Below are 19,621 nucleotides of genomic sequence, written 5' to 3' on the forward strand. Positions count from 1 at the left end.
TGTAAAGAACTTCTCAGGTCCAGCTTTGTCCCTAATTTGGGGTGAGTGGCTCTGTGGGGAGGTCTGGGGCTGGTTCCCCTTTGGATGTGATCCTCATGGGGAGTGAGGCAAAAGTTTTCTTCCACAGCACAAAACAAAGAAAATCTGTTCCTGAGGAAGGCAAAACAGGCTGGGAGAAAGCAAGAAACTGGAACAAGCAGAGGCTTGGACTGGGGGATGCTACAGCATTTGGGCTGTAAGGCACAAACTCAGGGCAAGGAGGAAGGAAAGGCCATTCCCACCCATCCCTGCTGGATCAGTCACCTCCAAGTGTCCAGGGCCATTCCCACCCATCCCTGCTGGATCAGTCACCTCCAAGGGTCCTGTCCAGGCTGGCACGTGGCACATCTGTGAGTTAAAACAGCCCAGGCTGCTGTCACACGTGGAAGTTCCCTGCAAAACCTCACAGCTCACTGTGGCCCGGGTGACACAGGGACACTAAAGCTACTTTAGAGAGGGCAGACACTCACCTGTACCCATGCTGGGCAATTGAAACTCAGATTGGCAGCCCCAGTGCCCTCCTGGTGCATAAAAAATGTCAATGAGCAGCCTGCAGATCCCTTCTAATTCATTAGGGGAACAGGGCTGGGCAAAGGGATCCTTTGGGAAGGATGATAAACAATCCTCCCCACCTTGGGGCGTGGTGGAACAGATCCTGTGAGTCGTGGGGCTGCTCCAGGGCCCTGATCTGCTGGCTGAGGGATGCATTTGCCATGGGGAATGGCCCACGTTGACCCCTGCAGGGTCACCAAAAGGTGAGCATCCCTCTGTGTGCCAGCCCAGCTCTCCCCTGCTCACACACGGCTCCAGCCCGAGTCAGACACTGCCAAACCTCATCAGCACCCGGGCAAATTCGATCCTGGGGCTGGATATCCTGTGGATAGCAGAGCCCCCGGGGCACGGGAGCAGACAGAAATCTTCCCCCCTCCCCTCCCCTCCCTGCCCTTGCCCAAATTGAATTTCCATTTCTGTTAGCAGGCAATGGATTATAGCTCAGAGGGCTGCTGCTTGCTTCAGCCCCTAATTCGGAGCATCAATTGCGTTTAAACTCCGCACCTGTAGGGCAGCCTTTGTTCCAGGCGGGCAGCCCCCGCTGCTCCCCGCTCCCTGCCCGGCTCCCAGGGCTCAGGAAGCCACCAGCTTTGTGTGGAGATGGAAAACCACGGCATTTTGTCACCAGGAGGGTTTGGCTGAGCTCAGCAACAGCCGGTGCTGTCGGGGCGTTCAGCATCCAGCCCAAACCAGCCCTGCCCTGGGGGTCTCAGCCCGCTCCAGGTGTTCCTGGGCATCTTTTCTGCTTTTCTGCCTGCAGAGGGGCACGGAAAGTCCCATCTCCAGTCCTGCCGGCATTCCGTTCCTCAGGAGCTCCCACAGGGGCACGAAGCAGCTGCTTTGCCCTGGAGGAAAGGGCAAAACCCAGGGCTGCCACCCCACAGCCCTCTCGTGGGATGCTGCTCCTGAATGGTCCAAGTTTCCAAGTCAGGAAACTGCGAAAACCTTTCTACATCTCCTTGGAGTCTTAAAATAAACACCCCGGCAATGAGTGGAAAGCTGGATCCTCACTCATTGCCTGGATTTATGAGCCACGACTCCGGAGAAACTGAAGGGGAGGAGAGAGAGACATGTACATAATTTTTTTTCTCTCTCTCTTCAAATAAATTCCCAGCGCTTATCTGCAAAGTTCAGCTGTTTTCAAGCTGACCTGCCCGTGTTCTGCTGTTCCACTGCAAATTCCTCCTGTACAGGAGAGCTCAGGAGCTCCACTTGCACACGCCAGCAACCTGGGCTTTCGTCTCTGATAGAGGGAGGCAGAAGTTGTTAGCTGAGGACCCCTCCTGCCCCCGGTGAGGATCACTTTGCCTTCCTGCCGTGCTTGGCAGCTCAGCCTCTTCTCTTTACAATGAGGAAACGAAGCCAAGAGAGGAGGACATGTGGGTGAATTTGCTTGGAGGAGATCAGGGATAAGGAAGGACACAGATCTGTTCCATGGGGCTTTTGTAAGGCTGCCAGACTCGTGTCATGCTGGAGCAGCAGGGCTGGGGGATGAGGGACATCATCTGATGCCTTCAGTGTGGCCAGGAATGAGCCCAGGAGCCTCAGGGAAAGGGGAAAATGCTGCATCCTCCTTCAGGAAGGTGAAGAGAGCTGTGGATGGGGTGAGGTGCAGATCCAGGAGCAGCTCCATGAACAGAACCCCGGAGATGCCATGCTGGGAGCATTCCCAGGCAGCTCCAGCCACCTCCTGCTATCCAGACGTGCTTTTGGGGCTTTTAAGCAGCAGTGGGAGGGCTGGTGTGGGACTGGGCTGTGCACTGGAGTCTCTGGGGGAGGGATGGGGCTGAGGGAGCTCCTCTGGCAGAAATCAGCTTTCCATCCCTCCCTGTGCCTTGGCCTTTTGCCTGGTGGTGATAGTAAAAGGGTTTTAAAATCATGGGCATTTAGGCTTAAAAGGAAAATTAAGCTTAGTAGGTCCTGAAAAGAAAAAAAAATACCCGGGGTACATGAAGACCTTGTACCTTGCTAGAACTGCACCTGTGTAGCTAGTACATGATAACTGATATTGTTAGATGTGATGATTGTTTAGGCATTAAATATAATTACTGTTTAATCGTAAGAATAATAATGAGAAACTGTGGTCAGGGGCCTAAGAAAGATCATGAGAAACTCATGTCAATGTACACAATATAACAATATAAATTTAATAATTAATATGTGAGTTATATAATGATAGAATATAAAATACGTTCAGCTCGAAAGCCGTGTCGGAGTCAGATTTGGGTCTGGACCCCTGATTCCCAGAGCTCTCAATAAAATCACCTGCAGATAATGATATTCTGTGATTCTGTGTGCTCCTGAGCGCTGACACTGGGGCTGAACGAGAGAGCAAACCCTGCGAGCAGCAGGTCACCGGCAAGGAGAGAGATCAATTGACGCATCCCTGAGTAATGGTGGTGTCTTAGGACAGCAAAAGCTCCTCGGGTTTAAGGTGGAGATGCTGCCATTGATGACTCATGGAAACGCCGAGCTGAATCCATTTCCTCTCTTACAGGGCTGGGGGAGGCGGGTGTGCCCCCGGGACATTGCTGCAAGGACCAGGAGAGAAAGCTGAGCACGGAGGGGACCCGAGGTGGCATTAATAAACAACAATAAACAGGCTAAACCATCCTCTGTGCATGTGTATGCACATCAAAGAGCTCCAGGCAGTTCGTTATAATTCCAATTAATGTGGGGAAGTTAATAACTGAAAGAGAATCCATCAGATTTTAAACAAATGGGAAGCGGGACGGGGGGTGGGGGAGACTAAAGGTGTCTTTAAACTGGAACCAAGGTCTCAGCTGCTACAAAGAAATAATAAATATTGAATATATCCAATGGTCTAGGCAGGTGGGGGCTTCAATGGGTACAAAGCAGGGTGGGAGAGGAGCTGGGCTTTGCTGAGTTTGAAATGGCCAGAATTAAATCCCACAAAGGCCAAAAACGAGAGGAGAGGGGAGAGGAGACATCTCTTTTCTTGCTTCTTTTGAGGAAATCGGCATTTTCTCTGGCATTGAGCTTTGCAGGGAAAATATTTCAAACCCTGTCAGTATTACTTAATGCCTGGGAGCTCAGGCAAGGCTCAGGGTCCTTTGCTCTCATGTCTGGCCACCTTTGGGGTGATCCCAGGCTGGGTTACGTGGACACCCGGGACAAAGGCACCACCAGCAGTGCAGAGCATGTCCACCAGGGCTCAGCCTGAGAGCAAACAGCCCTTCCCAGCCACTAAAGAAGATTTAAGAGCCAATCGCATCAGCCCAGTCAAACCCAATTGCTATTGATAATGTCCATGTGCAATTAGAGCCAATTAAGGGCAGACAGCAGATGACAAGTGTTTGGCCAGGAGCTGACGGGGGGTCAATACACCAGCCCAATTTCCCAACAAGTAAATGCAATTAAAGAGTGTCACTTACCCGGCTTGCCCAGGAGGGCCAGCACATAAATGGGCACGGCCAGGTGCCGGGTGCCATCCTGGCAGGATGCAGAGCTCCAGGAGCAAGCCCTGCTCCTGCCCCAGCCTCAAGCTGCGGGAGGTGGCATCCATGTACTTCACCATGGTGGCAGCGTTCCTGGTCATCCTGGTGGTGGCCCTGCAGGGCTCGGCGCCCCGCCAGAGCGATTTCCCCTACAAGGTGCCCCTGGATCCCCAGGGGCTGCTGGAGCTCTCGTGGAACGTCAGCTACCCCGAGCAAGCCGTGCATTTCCAGCTCCTCGTCCGGGAGCTGCAGTTTGGGCTCCTCTTCGGGATGTCGGACAGGGGCGAGTTTGAGAACGCGGACCTGGCCGTGCTCTGGAGCGACGGGCACAACTCCTACTTTGGGGTGAGTCACCTGTCACATTGCATGGATGTTTTTGGGGTTCCCTCCCCGTGAATGCAGCTCTCCGAGTGCTGGTGGTTTGCCCCACCACTCAGGGTGCAGAAGGTCTTGGTGGTTTCTACCCCACCAAGATCCACACGGTGGGTTTGGCGTTTGGGGGTTAACCCAAAAAAAAAAAGAAAAGAATAACCACAGCAGCACATCAGCAAGGCTGAGGGAGCCAGGAGTTGGGTGTCTCTGCTGTGTTTAGCTGCAAAGACACACACACACACAGAGGATGCATCAACATCCTGCTTCACTCGTGGGCTGCTGCCACCACATTAAAAATTAACCACAGCTCCCATTAATGGCTCTGAGACAGGGCAGAAGTCACCAGGCAGAGGGGCTGCTCCTGCCAGCAGGAAAAACCCGGCTGAGAGTTGCATCCAGAGGGATCAACGGGATAACAGGGCAGCCTGGGGTGCTGTCAGAAATTAAAGGTGCAAATGTATTTGGGAAAACTGATTTCCAGCTGTGTTGTTTGCTGTTGCTGCTGCAAACTCCGTCCTTCCTGCCACTGTCTGTTTGGTGGGTTCCTGTCTGGGTGCTTTTCCCAGCCCTGGGCTCTCCAGCCCTATGCCCCAGCCCACCACATCAGGCTGATTGTGATTGTGCTTGCCTGCAGAAACCAATTCCCATTTTTGCCCGTGTGAGGCTTTCCAGTAAGTTAAATTTTACCTCTCTGCTTACTTCAAATTAACCATAAAACACATTCTTTCGCAATCAGCCGCAATGTGATCCGCAGTGTAATGAAAGCATGAAAAGAAGGGTTTATTATCTGCGCTGTTTTCCTGCTAATTACCAGCCTTTCAGGGGCTGTGGTGGGCCAAATGCTCCAGGATTTCACAGCATCACGTTAAGAAAACATAAAGGAACATTTCTAATCTGCCTTCCTGCGCTCACCCAAAGACAAACAGAAACACGCGGCAGCGCTCGGGTTTTCTCTTTCACTCGGTGCTGAGCAGCATCCTGCAAGGATCTCTATAAATCTCTCCAGCCCTGCTTTTCTCTCTCCCAGCAGCTTTTCCTCTGCATAAGTGTGTCGGCTGTTAAAAAGATCCACATTTGTTCAGCCCCCCATGTACTATGAGATTAACTTGCGCTCCTTATTCCTACGGAAACAAATGTCATGAGAGCTCCATGGAGCTGATTTCCCTCTCCCCCTCTAAGGACAATATGTTCTGGAAATATGACTCTATAGCTCTGGCTGAAATGATGCCAAGTTGCTTTATCCTTTTTCTTCTGGTTTTTCCTCCCAAGATAAGTGCCACTTGTGTGCGTACAGCCAGCCACTTCCTGGGTGTCTTTTCTGAGTAAACAGGAGACCCATGGGAGAAACAAAAGATCAGAGAAACAACCCTGATCAAATTCAAATTATCGCAGGATTTTATACTCCAAACCTTCAAACCCTGAGGCACAGGAATACCCCGCTGCTTTGCTTCTTGGGGTGGCTTTGTCACCATCCTTTTTGTCACCAGTTTTTGGGATGCCGTGCTGGGCTGCCAGAACAATCTGACCACAAAAAAAATTAAGGATTTTGCACAAGGGCAGCAATTTCTAGGGCTGACATTACAGCCCAGCAAGGGTCTGATCTTAAATTGAGGGAGGCTGGTTTGTGCCAAGAATTTTGGAGAGCCCAGCACCCCCTTCCACAGTATCCCCCCAAGACAAACACACCCAAAATACAGCACAGACCAACCCAACACCTTCACATGTCCCTGGGGCTTTCCTCCCTCCCTTCCCAACCTTTCCCCACTCACATCTCAGCTTGTAAAGGTCTCTCTGCAGACTGTTAGTGCTGGGTCAGGTGTTTCCCAGGGCTGTGTGAGCACCAGGGATTCTGCAGCAGAGGCCATTCCAGCATGGATCTGTCCAGGGATGCTGGAGGTGGGCATGAACCGAAGCACAGGCATCCTGCAGCTCTGGGATGCTGAGGGTGCACAGAAGGAGTGTAGGAATCCAGGGCTTCCCTCTGGCTGCCCTGGCAGGTCTGGGACCCTGGCAGGGGTCAGGAACCCCCCTGTACAGAGCCCTCAGAAACACTGTCTGTGATCTCTGGCCATGGAAAAGAGTTTTCAATCTTACAGGATCAATTACCAGCTCTGAGTGTTTGATAGAAGTAATAATTAAGTGTGGCACAGGTGCAAAAGTAAAATTTTAGGATTCTAGATGAGGGGTCCAAAGGGGACAAGATGGAGGAAATTGGGTGTGCCTTGTCCTTTTTCTCCTTCTTCATGCCCTCCATGTCTCACTGTGGTGTTGGCATTTTTCTGTTGGTTCAGGCTGGGGACACACTGTCCAACGTAGGGGACAGATATTGGCACGTTATTGTAAATCCAGCCCAGGGAGTTTCTGGTATTTAATGTTTGTCACATCCCACTGAGGGCAGAGCCCCACACGCTGCCCTGCAGGACAGAGCTGGGCAGGGCAGCAGAACATGTGAGAGATAAACAGAATAAACAACCTGGAAACCAGCACAGACCAACTATGGCTTCTGCTTTGGCAGCGGGGCTGACAGACAGAGACTTTTTGCAATTTCAGAATCATCAATACCACAGATTCCAACAAAGGAGGACCTGTGCTACATCTGGAGGTACCTCCTGGCTGAGCAGGCTGCTCCCTCTCTCCCTCTCTCTCTCTCTCACAGGATGCCTGGAGCGACTCCAAGGGGCAGCTCCACATGGATTCCCAGCAGGACTACCAGCTCCTCGGGGCTCGCAGGGCTCCTGAGGGGCTCTACCTCCTCTTCAGAAGAGCCTTCAGCACCTGTGACCCCAAGGACTACCTGATAGAGGTATGGCATGCCCCCCCCAGCCCCATCCTGCAGGGCTGGGCACAGCATCAGGTGTTGGTGCAGTGTGAGGCAGAGAGGAAGTGAGCTACAGATGTCAGCCCTGGCCCATGAGTAATGTTTGGCACCATCTATTCACAAGCCCTTCAAAAGCTCTCTCAAAGTGTAGCTTTTAGCTCGTTTGCATCATCAGCTCCTGTTGAACATGCATTGGGTCTATATAAATCCTTCCTGCATCACTCTGCTTGACAGCCTGCAGCCAACTGTTGGGAGTGTCACGAAGAGGGGTTGGTATATCAACAGGAGGCAAACAGGAGGGTGGTGACAGGAGCTGGGACAAGCAAATTGAGGTGCTGCTCCGTGCTCCTGGGTGGCTCGGTGACGTCTCCCTGGCTCTGCATCCACCACTCCTCTCTGAGCTGGGATTTGGGGTAAACCTTCCCAGTGGGGGATGTCAGACAGCTCAGGAGCTCAGCTACAGGCCCTGGAATCAGTGCAAGGCTCATCTCACATGAAAGCCTTTGTGGGCAGGATATTTTAGAGCCAACGTGGGCACAGAGTGTCCTCGAGCTTTTGCTGCTGGTGCTCAAAAGCTTCTCTTGTGGTGAGAAGTGTCTGTCGTCTGCCAAAACACTGAGAGCCCTGGAGGGAACAATCTGTGTGTGTGAGCCACGAAAACACTTGCTGGTCTTTATTCTCTGATCCTTCAGGAAAAGCTTGTTCTCTTTTTCCTCCTTCCCTTATCTCCTGTCCAGAGCTCCCAGCATTCTTGTTTGCAGTAGGCTTTCAGCAGAGCTTCTTGTGGTACCTTCCCCCTGAAAAGAAGCTGGAAGAAAAGGGAGGACTTCAGGGAGAAGTTTTGTTCCTGCTGTTACCCCCCTGGGCTGCAGGGGAGGATGAGCCCTGCACTGATGGGTTTGTCCCAGCCTGGAGCTCATGAGGGGCTTGGAAGGAGCAAAGAGGAAGTGTCACCCTTTTGGAATTGATGGGGAACCTGCTAGGGAACCCCCAGTGACCACATCAGCCAGAGAAATACCCTGGGATGTAGAGCTTTCCTGGGACAGCACAGCAGACAGAGCTGCTGGTGCAGTCAGGGTGGGATCACAAGACCCATTTCTGGGTTCACACCACCAGTGCTGGTGCTAATGGCCTGTGCAGCTCCTGCTGTGCATGAAAAACCCACAGATCTATTCTGCTCTGGCTTCAGGATGGCACCGTGCACCTGATCTACGGCATCCTGGAGAAACCGGTGCGTTCCCTGCAGGCCATCAACATCTCTGCCCTCCACGGGGGGCTGCAGAGGGTGCAGCTGCTGAAACCCAACATCAGCATCCCTCAGCTGCCCAGAGACATGAAGACCATGGAGATAACAGCCCCAGATGTTGTCATTCCCAGCCAGGAGACGACCTACTGGTGTTACATGACAGAACTCCCGGAGGGCTTCCCCAAACACCACATTATCATGGTAAGGGGCAGGAGAAGAGGGCTGCTTTCCCCAGGGTAGGTCAGTAATTGTGTTCACATCCTGAAAATTCCACGTCACAGGGAGCCTTTCCGACCCTGGCGTCCAAATGTGGTCCCAAAACTCCATCCAGGTCCACCCCACCAGTCAGTAGCATCCTCTTGTCTCCTAGAGTGTCTCAGCAGGAGGGGAACCAGGTAATGTGTTCCCACCTGGCACATCCAGCAGGTTCCAGGGCAGGCTCAGAGCTGACTCCCTGCAGAAGGAACAGACCCACAGCAGGATTTTGGCTCACAGAGAGCCATGAGGAGCATAAAACCACAGGAAACAAAGGAAAGCACTGATGGGAGCAGGGCAGAGCCAGCCAGGATGGGAACTGGCATCTAAAAGATGAGGCATAGTCTGAAAAAAGAGAGTTACAGACGTAAATGGAGCTTGTGGGCATTGCCAGACGTGTTGCTTGGGCCATCTCCTGCAAAGGAGAGGCAGAAACCTGCTGGCAGCCCCGAGGAGGGGATGGGAGAGCACCCAGCAGGTGTGGGGGTGACTCAGGAGGTGACCTGGCACGTCCAGAGTCAAAACCACACCACGGGGACGAGGAAAACCTTCAGACACTCGAGCTGCAGCAAGCGCTGGGTGATTTCGAGGGGACAGACGGCGCTGCAAAGGAAGGCTCAGAAGGAGGATTTTCTCCCTGACAGATGGTGTGAAGTGAATCATCTGTGTGTAAGTAAGAAGTGTGTAACTCCTGATACCTTCCCGCTGCTGCAGATCAGTTCTACAGCTGGCATTTTTAGCCAGAGATGTTCCTCAGGCTTGAGTCACTCTCTCTACCCCAAATCCCCCTCCCCGTGCCCCAAGCAGCTGCTGGACAGAAACAAAACCCAAGGGCTGCAGGCAGAGCTGCAACAACAACACAGCCAGGACTCTCTGTAGGAAAATACAACATCCCCAGGGCCACCTTTACCCCGGTAAGGGATTCAGTTATAAAACAGACCAAGATCTTCTGCTGATCCCTGTCTCTTGCTGGGGAAAGGATGAGCTGGTTCTCTGTGGGTTCAGGTGGGCTCTGGGTTGGTTCCCAAGCCAGCCAAGAAATTTAATATTTCCACAACTGACCTAAATGCTCCTGGGGCACTACTAACATATTGTTTCCCCTGCGAAGTACTCTGCCATCAGCAAAATGTGGGGTGAAAGCTCTTGGCCCTTGGTGCCTCATGCCCTGAGCAACCTTCCCTCCCCATCCTGTGGCAGAAACTGGGACCAGCTCACAGACGTTCCTGCCCTGGCTCCTCAGGGAGCCTGCAGAGCCAAAGGATGGGCTCTCAGTGTGTCCTCTCCTCCTTGGTCCTGCCTTGCAGTACGAGCCAGTGGTCACGGCGGGCAACGAGGCTCTTGTGCACCACATGGAGGTTTTCCAGTGTGCAGCCCACTTTGACAGCTTCCCCCTCTACAACGGGCCCTGCGACTCCAAGATGAAGCCAGAGAGACTCAACTACTGCAGGCACGTGCTGGCAGCCTGGGCCATGGGGGCACAGGTGGGTGTGACAGGGGACACGCCCCCCTGGGTGACAACGGCCTCCCAAACCTTCCCCGTGCCACCCTGGGGCTGCCCTCACCCTGTTCTCTGCTGGGGTTCCTGGCATTTCCTACTTCCCCCCAGCTCTCCTCCTCTTTGGTGCCATAAATCAGTGGGGTGGGATGCTGGAACAGCTCCCCAGGGAATGGTCACGGCCCCAAGACTGAGGGAGGTCAAGAGGTTTTGGACAACACTCTCAGGCACTTGTGGGATTCCTGGGGCTGTCCTGTGCAGGGCCAAGAGCTGGATTTTGATGAACCTTTAATTGGTGCCTTCCAGCTCAAGGATTCCTGGGGCTGTCCTGTCCTGGATTTTGATGATCCTTTTGTGGGTCCTTTCCAACTCAGGAATTCCTGGGGCTGTCCTGTGCAGAGCCAAGAGTTGGATTTTGATGATCCTTTCCAACTCAGGAATTCCTGGGGCTGTCCTGTGCAGGGCTGGGAGCTGGATTTTGATGATCCTTTTGTTGGTCCTTTCCACCTCAGGGATTCCTGGGGCTCTCCTGTCCTGGATTTTGATGATCCTTTTGTGGGTCCCTTCCAGCTCAGGGATTCCTGGGGCTGTCCTCTCCTGGATTTTGATGATCCTTGTGGGTCCCTTCCAACTCAGGGATTCCTGGGGCTGTCCTCTCCTGGATTTTGATGATCCTTGTGGGTCCCTTCCAACTCAGGGTATTTTATGATTCTATGACACAATTCAAGTGTTGTGCACGTGGAGTGAGAGAGGCTTTTGGAAGCAAGGGCAGCTCTCCAAGCACGACCACGGGCACAAGTCATGTCCCTCAGCCCATGGTGTGGGTCAGGATTGCACCCACACATTCCCTTAGGCTTCCCAGCCTTGTTCCCAGGAAAGCCACCCCACTGCTCCCCTAACACCCTCCCTTCTGCTTCCAGGCTTTCTATTACCCTGAAGAAGCCGGCCTTGCCTTTGGTGGCCCAGGCTCCTCCAGATATTTGCGTCTGGAGATCCATTACCACAATCCCCTGGTGTTCACAGGTGAGGGGCTGCCCGTCGCTTTACCTGCCAGACCACACAGGAGAGCTGGGGGAATTCCAGGGAAGGATTGCCACCTTCTGGGGAGGTCTCTGGCCTCAATCATGGCCCTGTTCCCAACCTTGTGGAGAGCTGATGGTCCAGATCTGTCCCTGCAGGAAGAATCCATTCAATCCCCACCATGCTGCTGCTTTTCTGCTCTCAGCAAAGTCATCCTCACTGAAGTGCATGCCCAGAGGTGGGGTGGGATGCTTGGGAAAGGAGCCTGCAGGCAGAAAATTGCCCTCACAGAGTTCCTGCAAAGATGCCATCCAGGGCAGCACCAGGATCCAGCTGGGCTGTCTCAGGAGTGCCCCCAGTTTCCACACAAGGTGGTGGGGAGTGGCTTCATCAGCTCTATCAGCTACTTCTGTTGATTATAGATTCAGTGGGGCTGGGTCTGAGCTCAGAGCAAGAGTGACAGCAGTGCCAAGTCACCAGAGAGACCAGGCTGCCTGGGGAGGGGGGATGTGGATGTTGATTCCTGTTCTCCTGCTTCGATAACATTGTCAGGAGACACATTGGGGAAAAAAAAGGATTCCAAACAACCCAGTTTCTTCATTAACATAAAAACAAGCAGCTTCTTGACTACCCAAGGATATTTTTAGGAGGCCAGAGCATATGTACTGTGGATCAATCATAGCACATTCGGCAACTCGAGAAGAAACACGGCTATAAATACAGAGTTCACATCTTCCATCATTCATCTGCTTTTGCGTGTTAACCAATAGTGTCTCCCCCGTTATTCTTATCCCTGGGTGGGCTCCAGCCTGGAGACAGGGAGCTCAGAGCTGGCCTGAACTCCTCCCGGCCTATGGACCCGCTCTTGCCCTTTGCCTGCGTGACCTTTTGGGATTTTGGGATTGAAGAAGTTGCAGTGAGCCACATTCCTGAGGGAGTCCTCCAAAGCATCCCACGCTCTGTCCTTCTGCTCTGGGCTCTCCAAAGGCACCCCTTACCCTGCTGTCCTGGGACAATTCAGCCTCAGGTCAGTGCCAGGGAACCAGGTGTAGCTGGGGCCACTCAGTGAAGACTTGCACGAAAATCTGTAGGATTTAAACCAATTCCAAACAGAGGAAGGAAGCTGGGAGCGAGAGGCTCCCCACGCCAGCCCAACATTGTTTTTCACCTGTCCTTGTTTTTCACCTTTTGACCTTGTCCCTGCAGTGACTTGTCCCTGTCCCCTGGCCCGCCAGGTCGCCGTGACTCCTCGGGGATCCGGCTGTACTACACGGCCACCCTTCGTCCCTACGACGCCGGAATCATGGAGCTGGGCTTGGTCTACACCCCAGTGATGGCCATTCCCCCTGGAGAGGACAGCTTCGTCCTCACAGGATATTGCACTGATAAATGCACCCAGCTGGTGAGTGCTGTCCCCTCCGGCCCGGCTGCACCTCAGAGGAGAAAGGTTTTCCGTGGCTTTTCCCCGGCTCCAGGCAGCACCAACCTCCAGGCTGCCAATTTGAAGTTTTAAACTCACACTCGTGAGGTAGAGCTGGAAAGAAAAATCTGCTGTGTACAATAAACAGAGAGCAGCTGGTTGGGATGTGCTGGATCCTCCTGGAAGCAGCTCTCCTGGGGAGCCATCTGCTCCAGCTCCCCGGGGTACCATTCCCAAAAATCTCACTGCCGAGCTGGCCGTGGCCCAGTGGTGCTTTCCCTCACAGGGCTGGGAAAATTGGCTCCTGATCTGGGGGAGCTTGCCAAGAGCTCCCTCAAAGCTGGTTCCAAAGGGCCCACCTTGCTGTCTCAGGGGAGTTTTGGTGTTTTTGTAGGGCCTACCCACGAGGAATCATTTGTGCCACCACTAACGAGGGCAGGGAAGGAAGCAGGATCTGCCTCAGCTGCTCCTGCTGCCCTGGAGCCTTGGGCTGGCAGCAGTGAGGGTTTGTCCCCCTGCAAGGAGCTCCTGAGATGTGTTGGGCTGGCAGCAGTGAGGGTTTGTGAGAGTTTGTCCCTCTGCAAGGAGCTCACTGAGATGTCCTGGTCTGGCAGCAGTGAGGGTTTCTGAGGGTTTGTCCCCCTGCAAGGAGCTCCTGAGATGTGTTGGGCTGGCAGCAGTGAGGGTTTGTGAGGGTTTGTCCCCCTGCCAGCAGCTCCTGAGATGCTTTTCCAGGGGTACAGCGATCCCCAAAACCCCGTGTGAGAGCCAGAACAGGGACAGCGAGTTCCCAGCACACAGCCAGGATGTGAGGGAGGGGAGAGGGCTCCCATGTGGGCTCCAGCTCTCCTTCCTTCCTTCTTTCCTTTCTCCCCCAGGCTCTGCCCGCTGCTGGCATCCGCATCTTCGCCTCCCAGCTCCACACACACCTGGCAGGGAGGAAAGTGGTGACGGTGCTGTCCCGGGACGGGAGGGAGAGGCAGGTTGTGAACGCTGATGGCCACTACAGCCCTCACTTCCAGGTACAGGGGCTGCAGGGGGCACAGCTGGCTGTCACCCCTGGGCACAGTGCCACTGTGGCACTGCTCTGACGTGTCCCCTTCCCTCCCCTCCCAGGAGATCCGCATGCTGAAGGAGGTGGTCGCAGTTTTTCCGGTGAGTTGCCCCCCCAAAAAAATGTTCCAAACAGCACATCCTGATCCTGTGGCCCCGAGTCCCCTGCTTCCTTCCACCACCCCGTTCCATCTGGGGACTCCCAGCGGGGCTGGAGAGAGCATCCCTGGGTCATAAATGCCATCTCCACGCAGATACTCTGGGGACAGCCAGGCCCCCTCTCACACGGCACAGAATTGGTGTGTGGGCAGCCAGGAGATAAATGAGGCTCCTAATTTAGCCGGGCTTCGTCTGGCAGAGGGAGGCTCCTCAGGGGGTGAGGATGCACCATGGTGCTGCCCTCTGGCCTTGCTTGATGCAAGGAGAGGAAGAGATTCGGCATCAGAGTGGGAGTGGGTGAGAAAATAGGATGGAACCGGCCCCAGGGTTGTTCAGATGGGGAAGGGACTGACTGCAAAGCTGGGGGCAGCTCCTGGGGCTGCTGTGCCCCACGAGGCTGCCCAAAGCACCCAGCACCCGCTGGAACCGTGCCCAGGGCTGTCCCCGTGCTCCTCAGCACTGACTGTGGCAGGGAGGCTGTCGTGCCACCAATTCAGCTCCTGTTTTGGCACTTCTAACTCTTGCCTAAGTGCAATTTTAAGGTGTTTTCAACCCTGCGGAAATTCTTAAAAAAGCGAGGCAAATGGGAAACACCATCCCTGGGATGCAGCCCTGGGGAATCTCTGCAGGGGATGCAGTTTTAGCAAGGATTCCTGAGGGGTTGCAGGCTCCTGGTATAGAGAGCAGCAGAGATTTCTATGTGGAACACTCCCCGGTCCCTAAATTTTCCTGTTTGATGCCCCCAGGGCGATGAACTCATCACCACCTGCACATACAACACCGAGGATCGGAGCAGAGCCACCGTGGTGAGTGCAGGGGCAGCTCCCCTGCCTTTGGGGGCAACCCAGGGTGGGCTGGGGGCACCCCCAGAGTGGGCACCTGCATGGAGCCAGGCTGAATCACAGCCAGAAGCAAAGGCAGGGTGGGGAGAAGGGAACTCACAAGGCTCTGCTGCCTGCAGCGGGGATGTGAAGGTGCTAATTTTGAAGTAGCATGTGTCACTCTAATTCCCATCACAAACTGTTCCACCAGGGATTAATTGTAATTAAAGAGAAGTGGCATTTTTTTGACAGTGCATGTTATTTCCTTACATAGGCAGTGGGAAAAAAATATAAAAGAGCCTGTCAGAGGTACCATCAACAGGGACAAGGCTAAATATAGCAGAGGGATTATAGGAAATCTGCATTTTAATGTAAACTACACGGTCTGGAAGTCTGTCCTTGCACAGAGGGCAGACAAGCAGAGAGCTGCCCATGCCATGCACCTGAAGGGGTGTGAATACCTATCTCCATCTATCTCTATCTCTATCTCTATCTTTAATCTCCATCTATCTCTATCTCTATCTTTATCTATCTAGAGATTCAGATACAGATTTTGACAGGGATTTTAGCTATAGATCCATGTGAGTGTGCACCCAGAGGTGTGAGCTCTGTGCCCCCCTGCCCGCCCTGCCCCTGTGCAGCCCCAGCAGGGCACAGCCAGACCCTGCTTCCATCACCCTCCTGCCTGTGCCACAGGGAGGGTTTGGCATCCTGGAAGAGATGTGTGTGAACTACGTGCACTACTACCCCCAGACCCAGCTGGAGCTGTGCAAAAGCGCTGTGGATCCGGGCTACCTGCACCGCTACTTCAACCTCGTCAACAGGTAAAGCACAGCGGGGCTGGGGGCACAGGGACCCAGGTACAGCAGCCAAACCCAGGGCTTTGAGGATGACTGTGTAGTGACAACCACCAGGAATCACAGAATCACAGGATAATGAGGTTGGAAGAGACCTCTAAGATCATCAAGTCCAACCCATGCCCTGACACCACAACCAGGCTATAGCACCAAGTGCCATGTCCAGTCTTTTTTTTAACATATCTAGAGATGGTGATTCTACCACCTCCCTGGGAAGACAATTCCAGTATTTTATTTTTCTTTCAGTGAAAATTTTTTTCCCAATATCCAACCTGTACCTTTCCTGACGTAGCTGAGGCTGTGTCCTCTTGTTCTGTCAGTGCTGCCCGGTGGGAGAGCCTGACCCCACCTGTCTGCAACCTCCCTTCAGGAGCTGTAGAGAGCAATAAGGCCTCCTCTGAGCCTCCTCTTCTCCAGGCTAAACAACCCCAAATTCCTTCAAATGTTTATCACAGGGCTTGTGTTCCAAGCCCCTCACCAGCCTTGTTGCCCTCCTCTGGACATGTTCAAGCATCTCAATGTCCTTCCCAAACTGAGGGGGCAGAACTGGACACAGCACTCAGGATGTGGTCTCACCAGCACCGAGAACAGGGAAGAAAAACCTCCCTACTCCTGCTGGTCACACAAGGAAGGAAGGAAGGGAGGGACTTCTCAGCAAGAGTCAGTGTGTGGCTGAGTGCATAAATGCAAAATATTCCTTACAACCCGAGGCAGACTCCAAGGATGCACGCCAGGGGAGGAGGCTGCAGCCCATCCACCCATGAGGAGAGGGGAGATCCTGACCTTGCACAGGGTGTCCTACCCACAGGCTGGTCCCAAATTCTGCCCTGCAGGTTCTGGCAGCTCCAGGCTGTCCCTGTGCCCAGCGCTGCCCTCAGAGCCATTCCAGGTTCAGGCAGGGAGGAGTTGGTCACGTCCAGCTCTGGAAGGGCACAGCACTGCTGTGCTTCAGCCTGGCCTTTCTCCTGCCCAGGTTTAACGACGAGGAGATCTGCATGTGCCCACAGGTGTCTGTCCCACAGCAGTTTTACTCCATCCCCTGGAACACGTTCAACAGGGATGTGCTGAAATCCCTCTACGGTTTTGCTCCCATCTCCATGCACTGCAACAAATCCTCCGCTGTCCGGTTCCCGGTAAGCACAGCCTCATTCCCAAAGCTTCCCTGCAGAATTCCCAGATGTGAGGTTGGGTCTGTGGTGCTCAGGACAAATCCAAACCCAGCAGCTCAGGGGGCTGGAGCTGCCTGGAAATCCCTGGCATCAGCAGGAGCCCAGCCCAGCCCTGTGCTCAGACAATACATCAGGAGGCCACCGTGGATGCTCCCAGCCAGATCCAATTAGGAGATGCATTTGCATAAAGTGATTTGGAGGCTGCTTTTGCTGACTGTTAAAGTAGGGCCAGATCCAAGGAGAAACGTGAGGTGGTTTTTAGGATTTTGGCAAATCACCCCAGGTCCCAGCAGAGCGAGCTCATTACACACAGCATCTGTGCAGCTTCCAAATGTGGTGATCCAGCAAAACGTGAAGGATAAAGGACTGGGAGGGTTTTTAAATGAAACCAGGCCAAGAGATGAGGAACATGACGATGATGGTGGTGATTTAAAAGCACTGCTGGCATCAGCTTCCAACGCCATTTTTCAGTGTAATAAATTTGGATGACATCTTGTGCCTGGATCCAGTGCTATCCACTGCAGCACAGGAGTGTGCTGAGGTGATTGCAGGGATGACCATCAGCTTTCTGCCACTCTATATTCCCTTTAGCAAAGTTTCACTCTGAAGTGGGCAGAAACCTTTCCAGTTTCCTGGAATTGGACACCAGGCATCTCTCCGCCATGCAGAGCTTTGTTGCAGGGACAGAAGTGGGGCAGAAGTTTTGTGCAGCAGCAGAATTATGAATGAAACCTCTTAATTTATGATTCAGACAACTCCCTCGACTTCAGAGAGGTTTGGGGGCTGTCAGGAAGGGCCTCAATCAGAGCAGAGCCAGTGTTGGCACAAAGTGGGTCATGAGCATCACAGTGAGGGTGAAGGAGCCTCTGCTCTGCTGGTGTTTCAGAGCGAGCCCCACTTGGAGACATCTCATTTATTCCATGCTGTTTCTGCCAAGAGAAAAGCACCAGCTTCTAATTAAGCTCATGTTTTTGCAGTTCAGTGATCCCAAATCTGATGATTTCTGGAAGGAACTGAGTGCTGTTAATTACTGAGCCAAATCTCAAGGTAACACTTGTGAGCAGCAGCGGGGACCGTGCTGTCCCCAAGTTTCCCTGCACCCACAAGGGCTCACAGTAAACTCTGCTCAGATTTCAACTTGAAAGCACTGGAAACAACAACTATCAAGACACTCCACATGCCTTTGATCTCTCCAAAAAGCAGGCTCAGGGTTTGGGATGTATCAGCAGGGCAGACGCCGCAGCAGATGGGCTCAGGGATGGAGTCCAGCCCTGGAGCAGGAGCACCCTAAGGATGCTTAACTGCTCCCCTAAGCCATAAGGGCACAGGAAAGGAGTTGTTCCTCCAGCTGGTGCTCCCCTGCAGAGCTGTCCCCTCTCTGGTCACTCCCCATGAGCTTTGGAAAGCTCCCTCCATCCCACTCCATCTTTCCCCAGGGTTTTCCCGGTGCTGGTGCCAGCTCTGGCCCATTTTGCTTGACATACCAGGAAAAATTCCATCTGAAAACATAAATTCCACTTTCATCTCGCTGATGACTCACGGCTCTACCTCTCCTCTCCAGATCTCCCTCCTCCTGCTCACGCTGTGGCTCAGCCTCTCGCTGACATTTCCGCACGAACGCGCAGCTGGCAGCCCAACCAGGGCATCACCACCCTGGAGCTGAGCCCCCCGTGCCCTCCCAGCCCTGCCCACCTCTCCAGGCCAGGCCAACATCACATCTCAGTTAGATCCTGCTCAGCAGGCTCAGCCCCAGGCACTGCCTGCCCCTGGCAGGTTGCTCTTTGCAGGGAGCATTCCCAAGACAAGGTGTCACCATGGATGTACATTTGTCGTGGTCACCGTGAGGCCTGATGGCTGTGACAGCCCTTCCATGGCACCTCAGCCAGGTTGCTGCATCCCTCCTGCTCCACGGGCACATCCCTGCTGGAAATTCCTGCCAGAACCTGCTAAGGGAGCGTTTTCCAGAGCATGGTGGGCCTGTGGGACTCCCTGGGTTGAGCTGTCTCCACCCAACTTGGCAGGTAACATTTTTGGAGTGGAAACTCCCCAGCTGGGATGGATTTGTGGAACACCTCAGACGTCTGCACCGCTCAGGGGATGTGTAGGTGCTTCTGCAGTAGGAATAATTAGTGACATCTCATGAGAAAACACCCTGCTTTGGGCTAAAAACCACATCAGACGTTGACACTCGTGATATTTCTCCAAGCAGACAGAAACACCGAGCCTCCAACACCTTCTTGGGAAGGGCAAAGCATTTCCACTCACCGTGCTCTCACGGTGTGTGTTCCAGTGTGCTTGGGATATGCTTTTCCCCATTTCCAGGGATAAGAGTTGTCCTTCCTTCCTGCTCTGATGGCGGAGAGCCAGAGAAGCCCTCCCTGTCCAGAGCTTAGATAAGGCCATGACCCTTCCTGTTCTCACTCTCTTTCCCCCTCATCTCATGGAATAAAGAAGCTGGACAACCACACCGGGGATAGAACCTCTTTTGAATCTTTGCCCATCTCCTGATGTTCCTCCCCTCAAGGCCTCATGTATCTGGGCTAGCCTAATAGTTTAAGGGCTGAGAGAGCTAGGAGCATCTTGTGCTGACCTTGACCTCTCTTGCAGGGCGAGTGGGAGAAGCAGCCTCTGCCCAGCATCACCGAGAGGCTGCGGGAGCCCGGCCCGCGCTGCCCGCCCGCCGCGGAGCCGCAGCCTGCTGCCCCCGTGGCCCTGGGCCAGCTCCGCAGCCACTGAGCCCAGCACCAGGAGAGCACCCCCAGGCAGGAGCATCATCCACCCGTGGGGAACATCCCTGCCCACACAGCCATGCCAACCTGACCAAGCCCTCCGGAGAGGGTGAGAGCTCAGCAGGCAGAGTTCACCGAGCGCCCCGGGGATGGGAAGA

General features: G+C 53.8%; 1 protein-coding gene across 1 annotated transcript; it reads left to right on the forward strand.

Moving 5' to 3' along the window:
• The first annotated feature begins 4,091 nt into the window (after positions 1 to 4,091).
• DBH (dopamine beta-hydroxylase) lies at positions 4,092 to 19,477 on the forward strand. The gene is made up of 12 exons (XM_021543793.3): positions 4,092 to 4,394; positions 7,078 to 7,224; positions 8,429 to 8,686; positions 10,045 to 10,221; positions 11,156 to 11,258; positions 12,491 to 12,657; positions 13,554 to 13,697; positions 13,792 to 13,830; positions 14,634 to 14,693; positions 15,405 to 15,532; positions 16,539 to 16,698; positions 19,342 to 19,477. The coding sequence occupies exons 1-12, from the start codon at positions 4,116 to 4,118 to the stop codon at positions 19,468 to 19,470; spliced, it is 1,791 nt and encodes a 596-aa protein (XP_021399468.2). The 5' UTR covers positions 4,092 to 4,115; the 3' UTR covers positions 19,471 to 19,477.
• The last annotated feature ends 144 nt before the right edge of the window (positions 19,478 to 19,621 follow it).

This window comes from Lonchura striata, chromosome 22, assembly GCF_046129695.1.
Source record: "Lonchura striata isolate bLonStr1 chromosome 22, bLonStr1.mat, whole genome shotgun sequence".
NCBI classification, from domain to species: domain Eukaryota; kingdom Metazoa; phylum Chordata; class Aves; order Passeriformes; family Estrildidae; genus Lonchura; species Lonchura striata.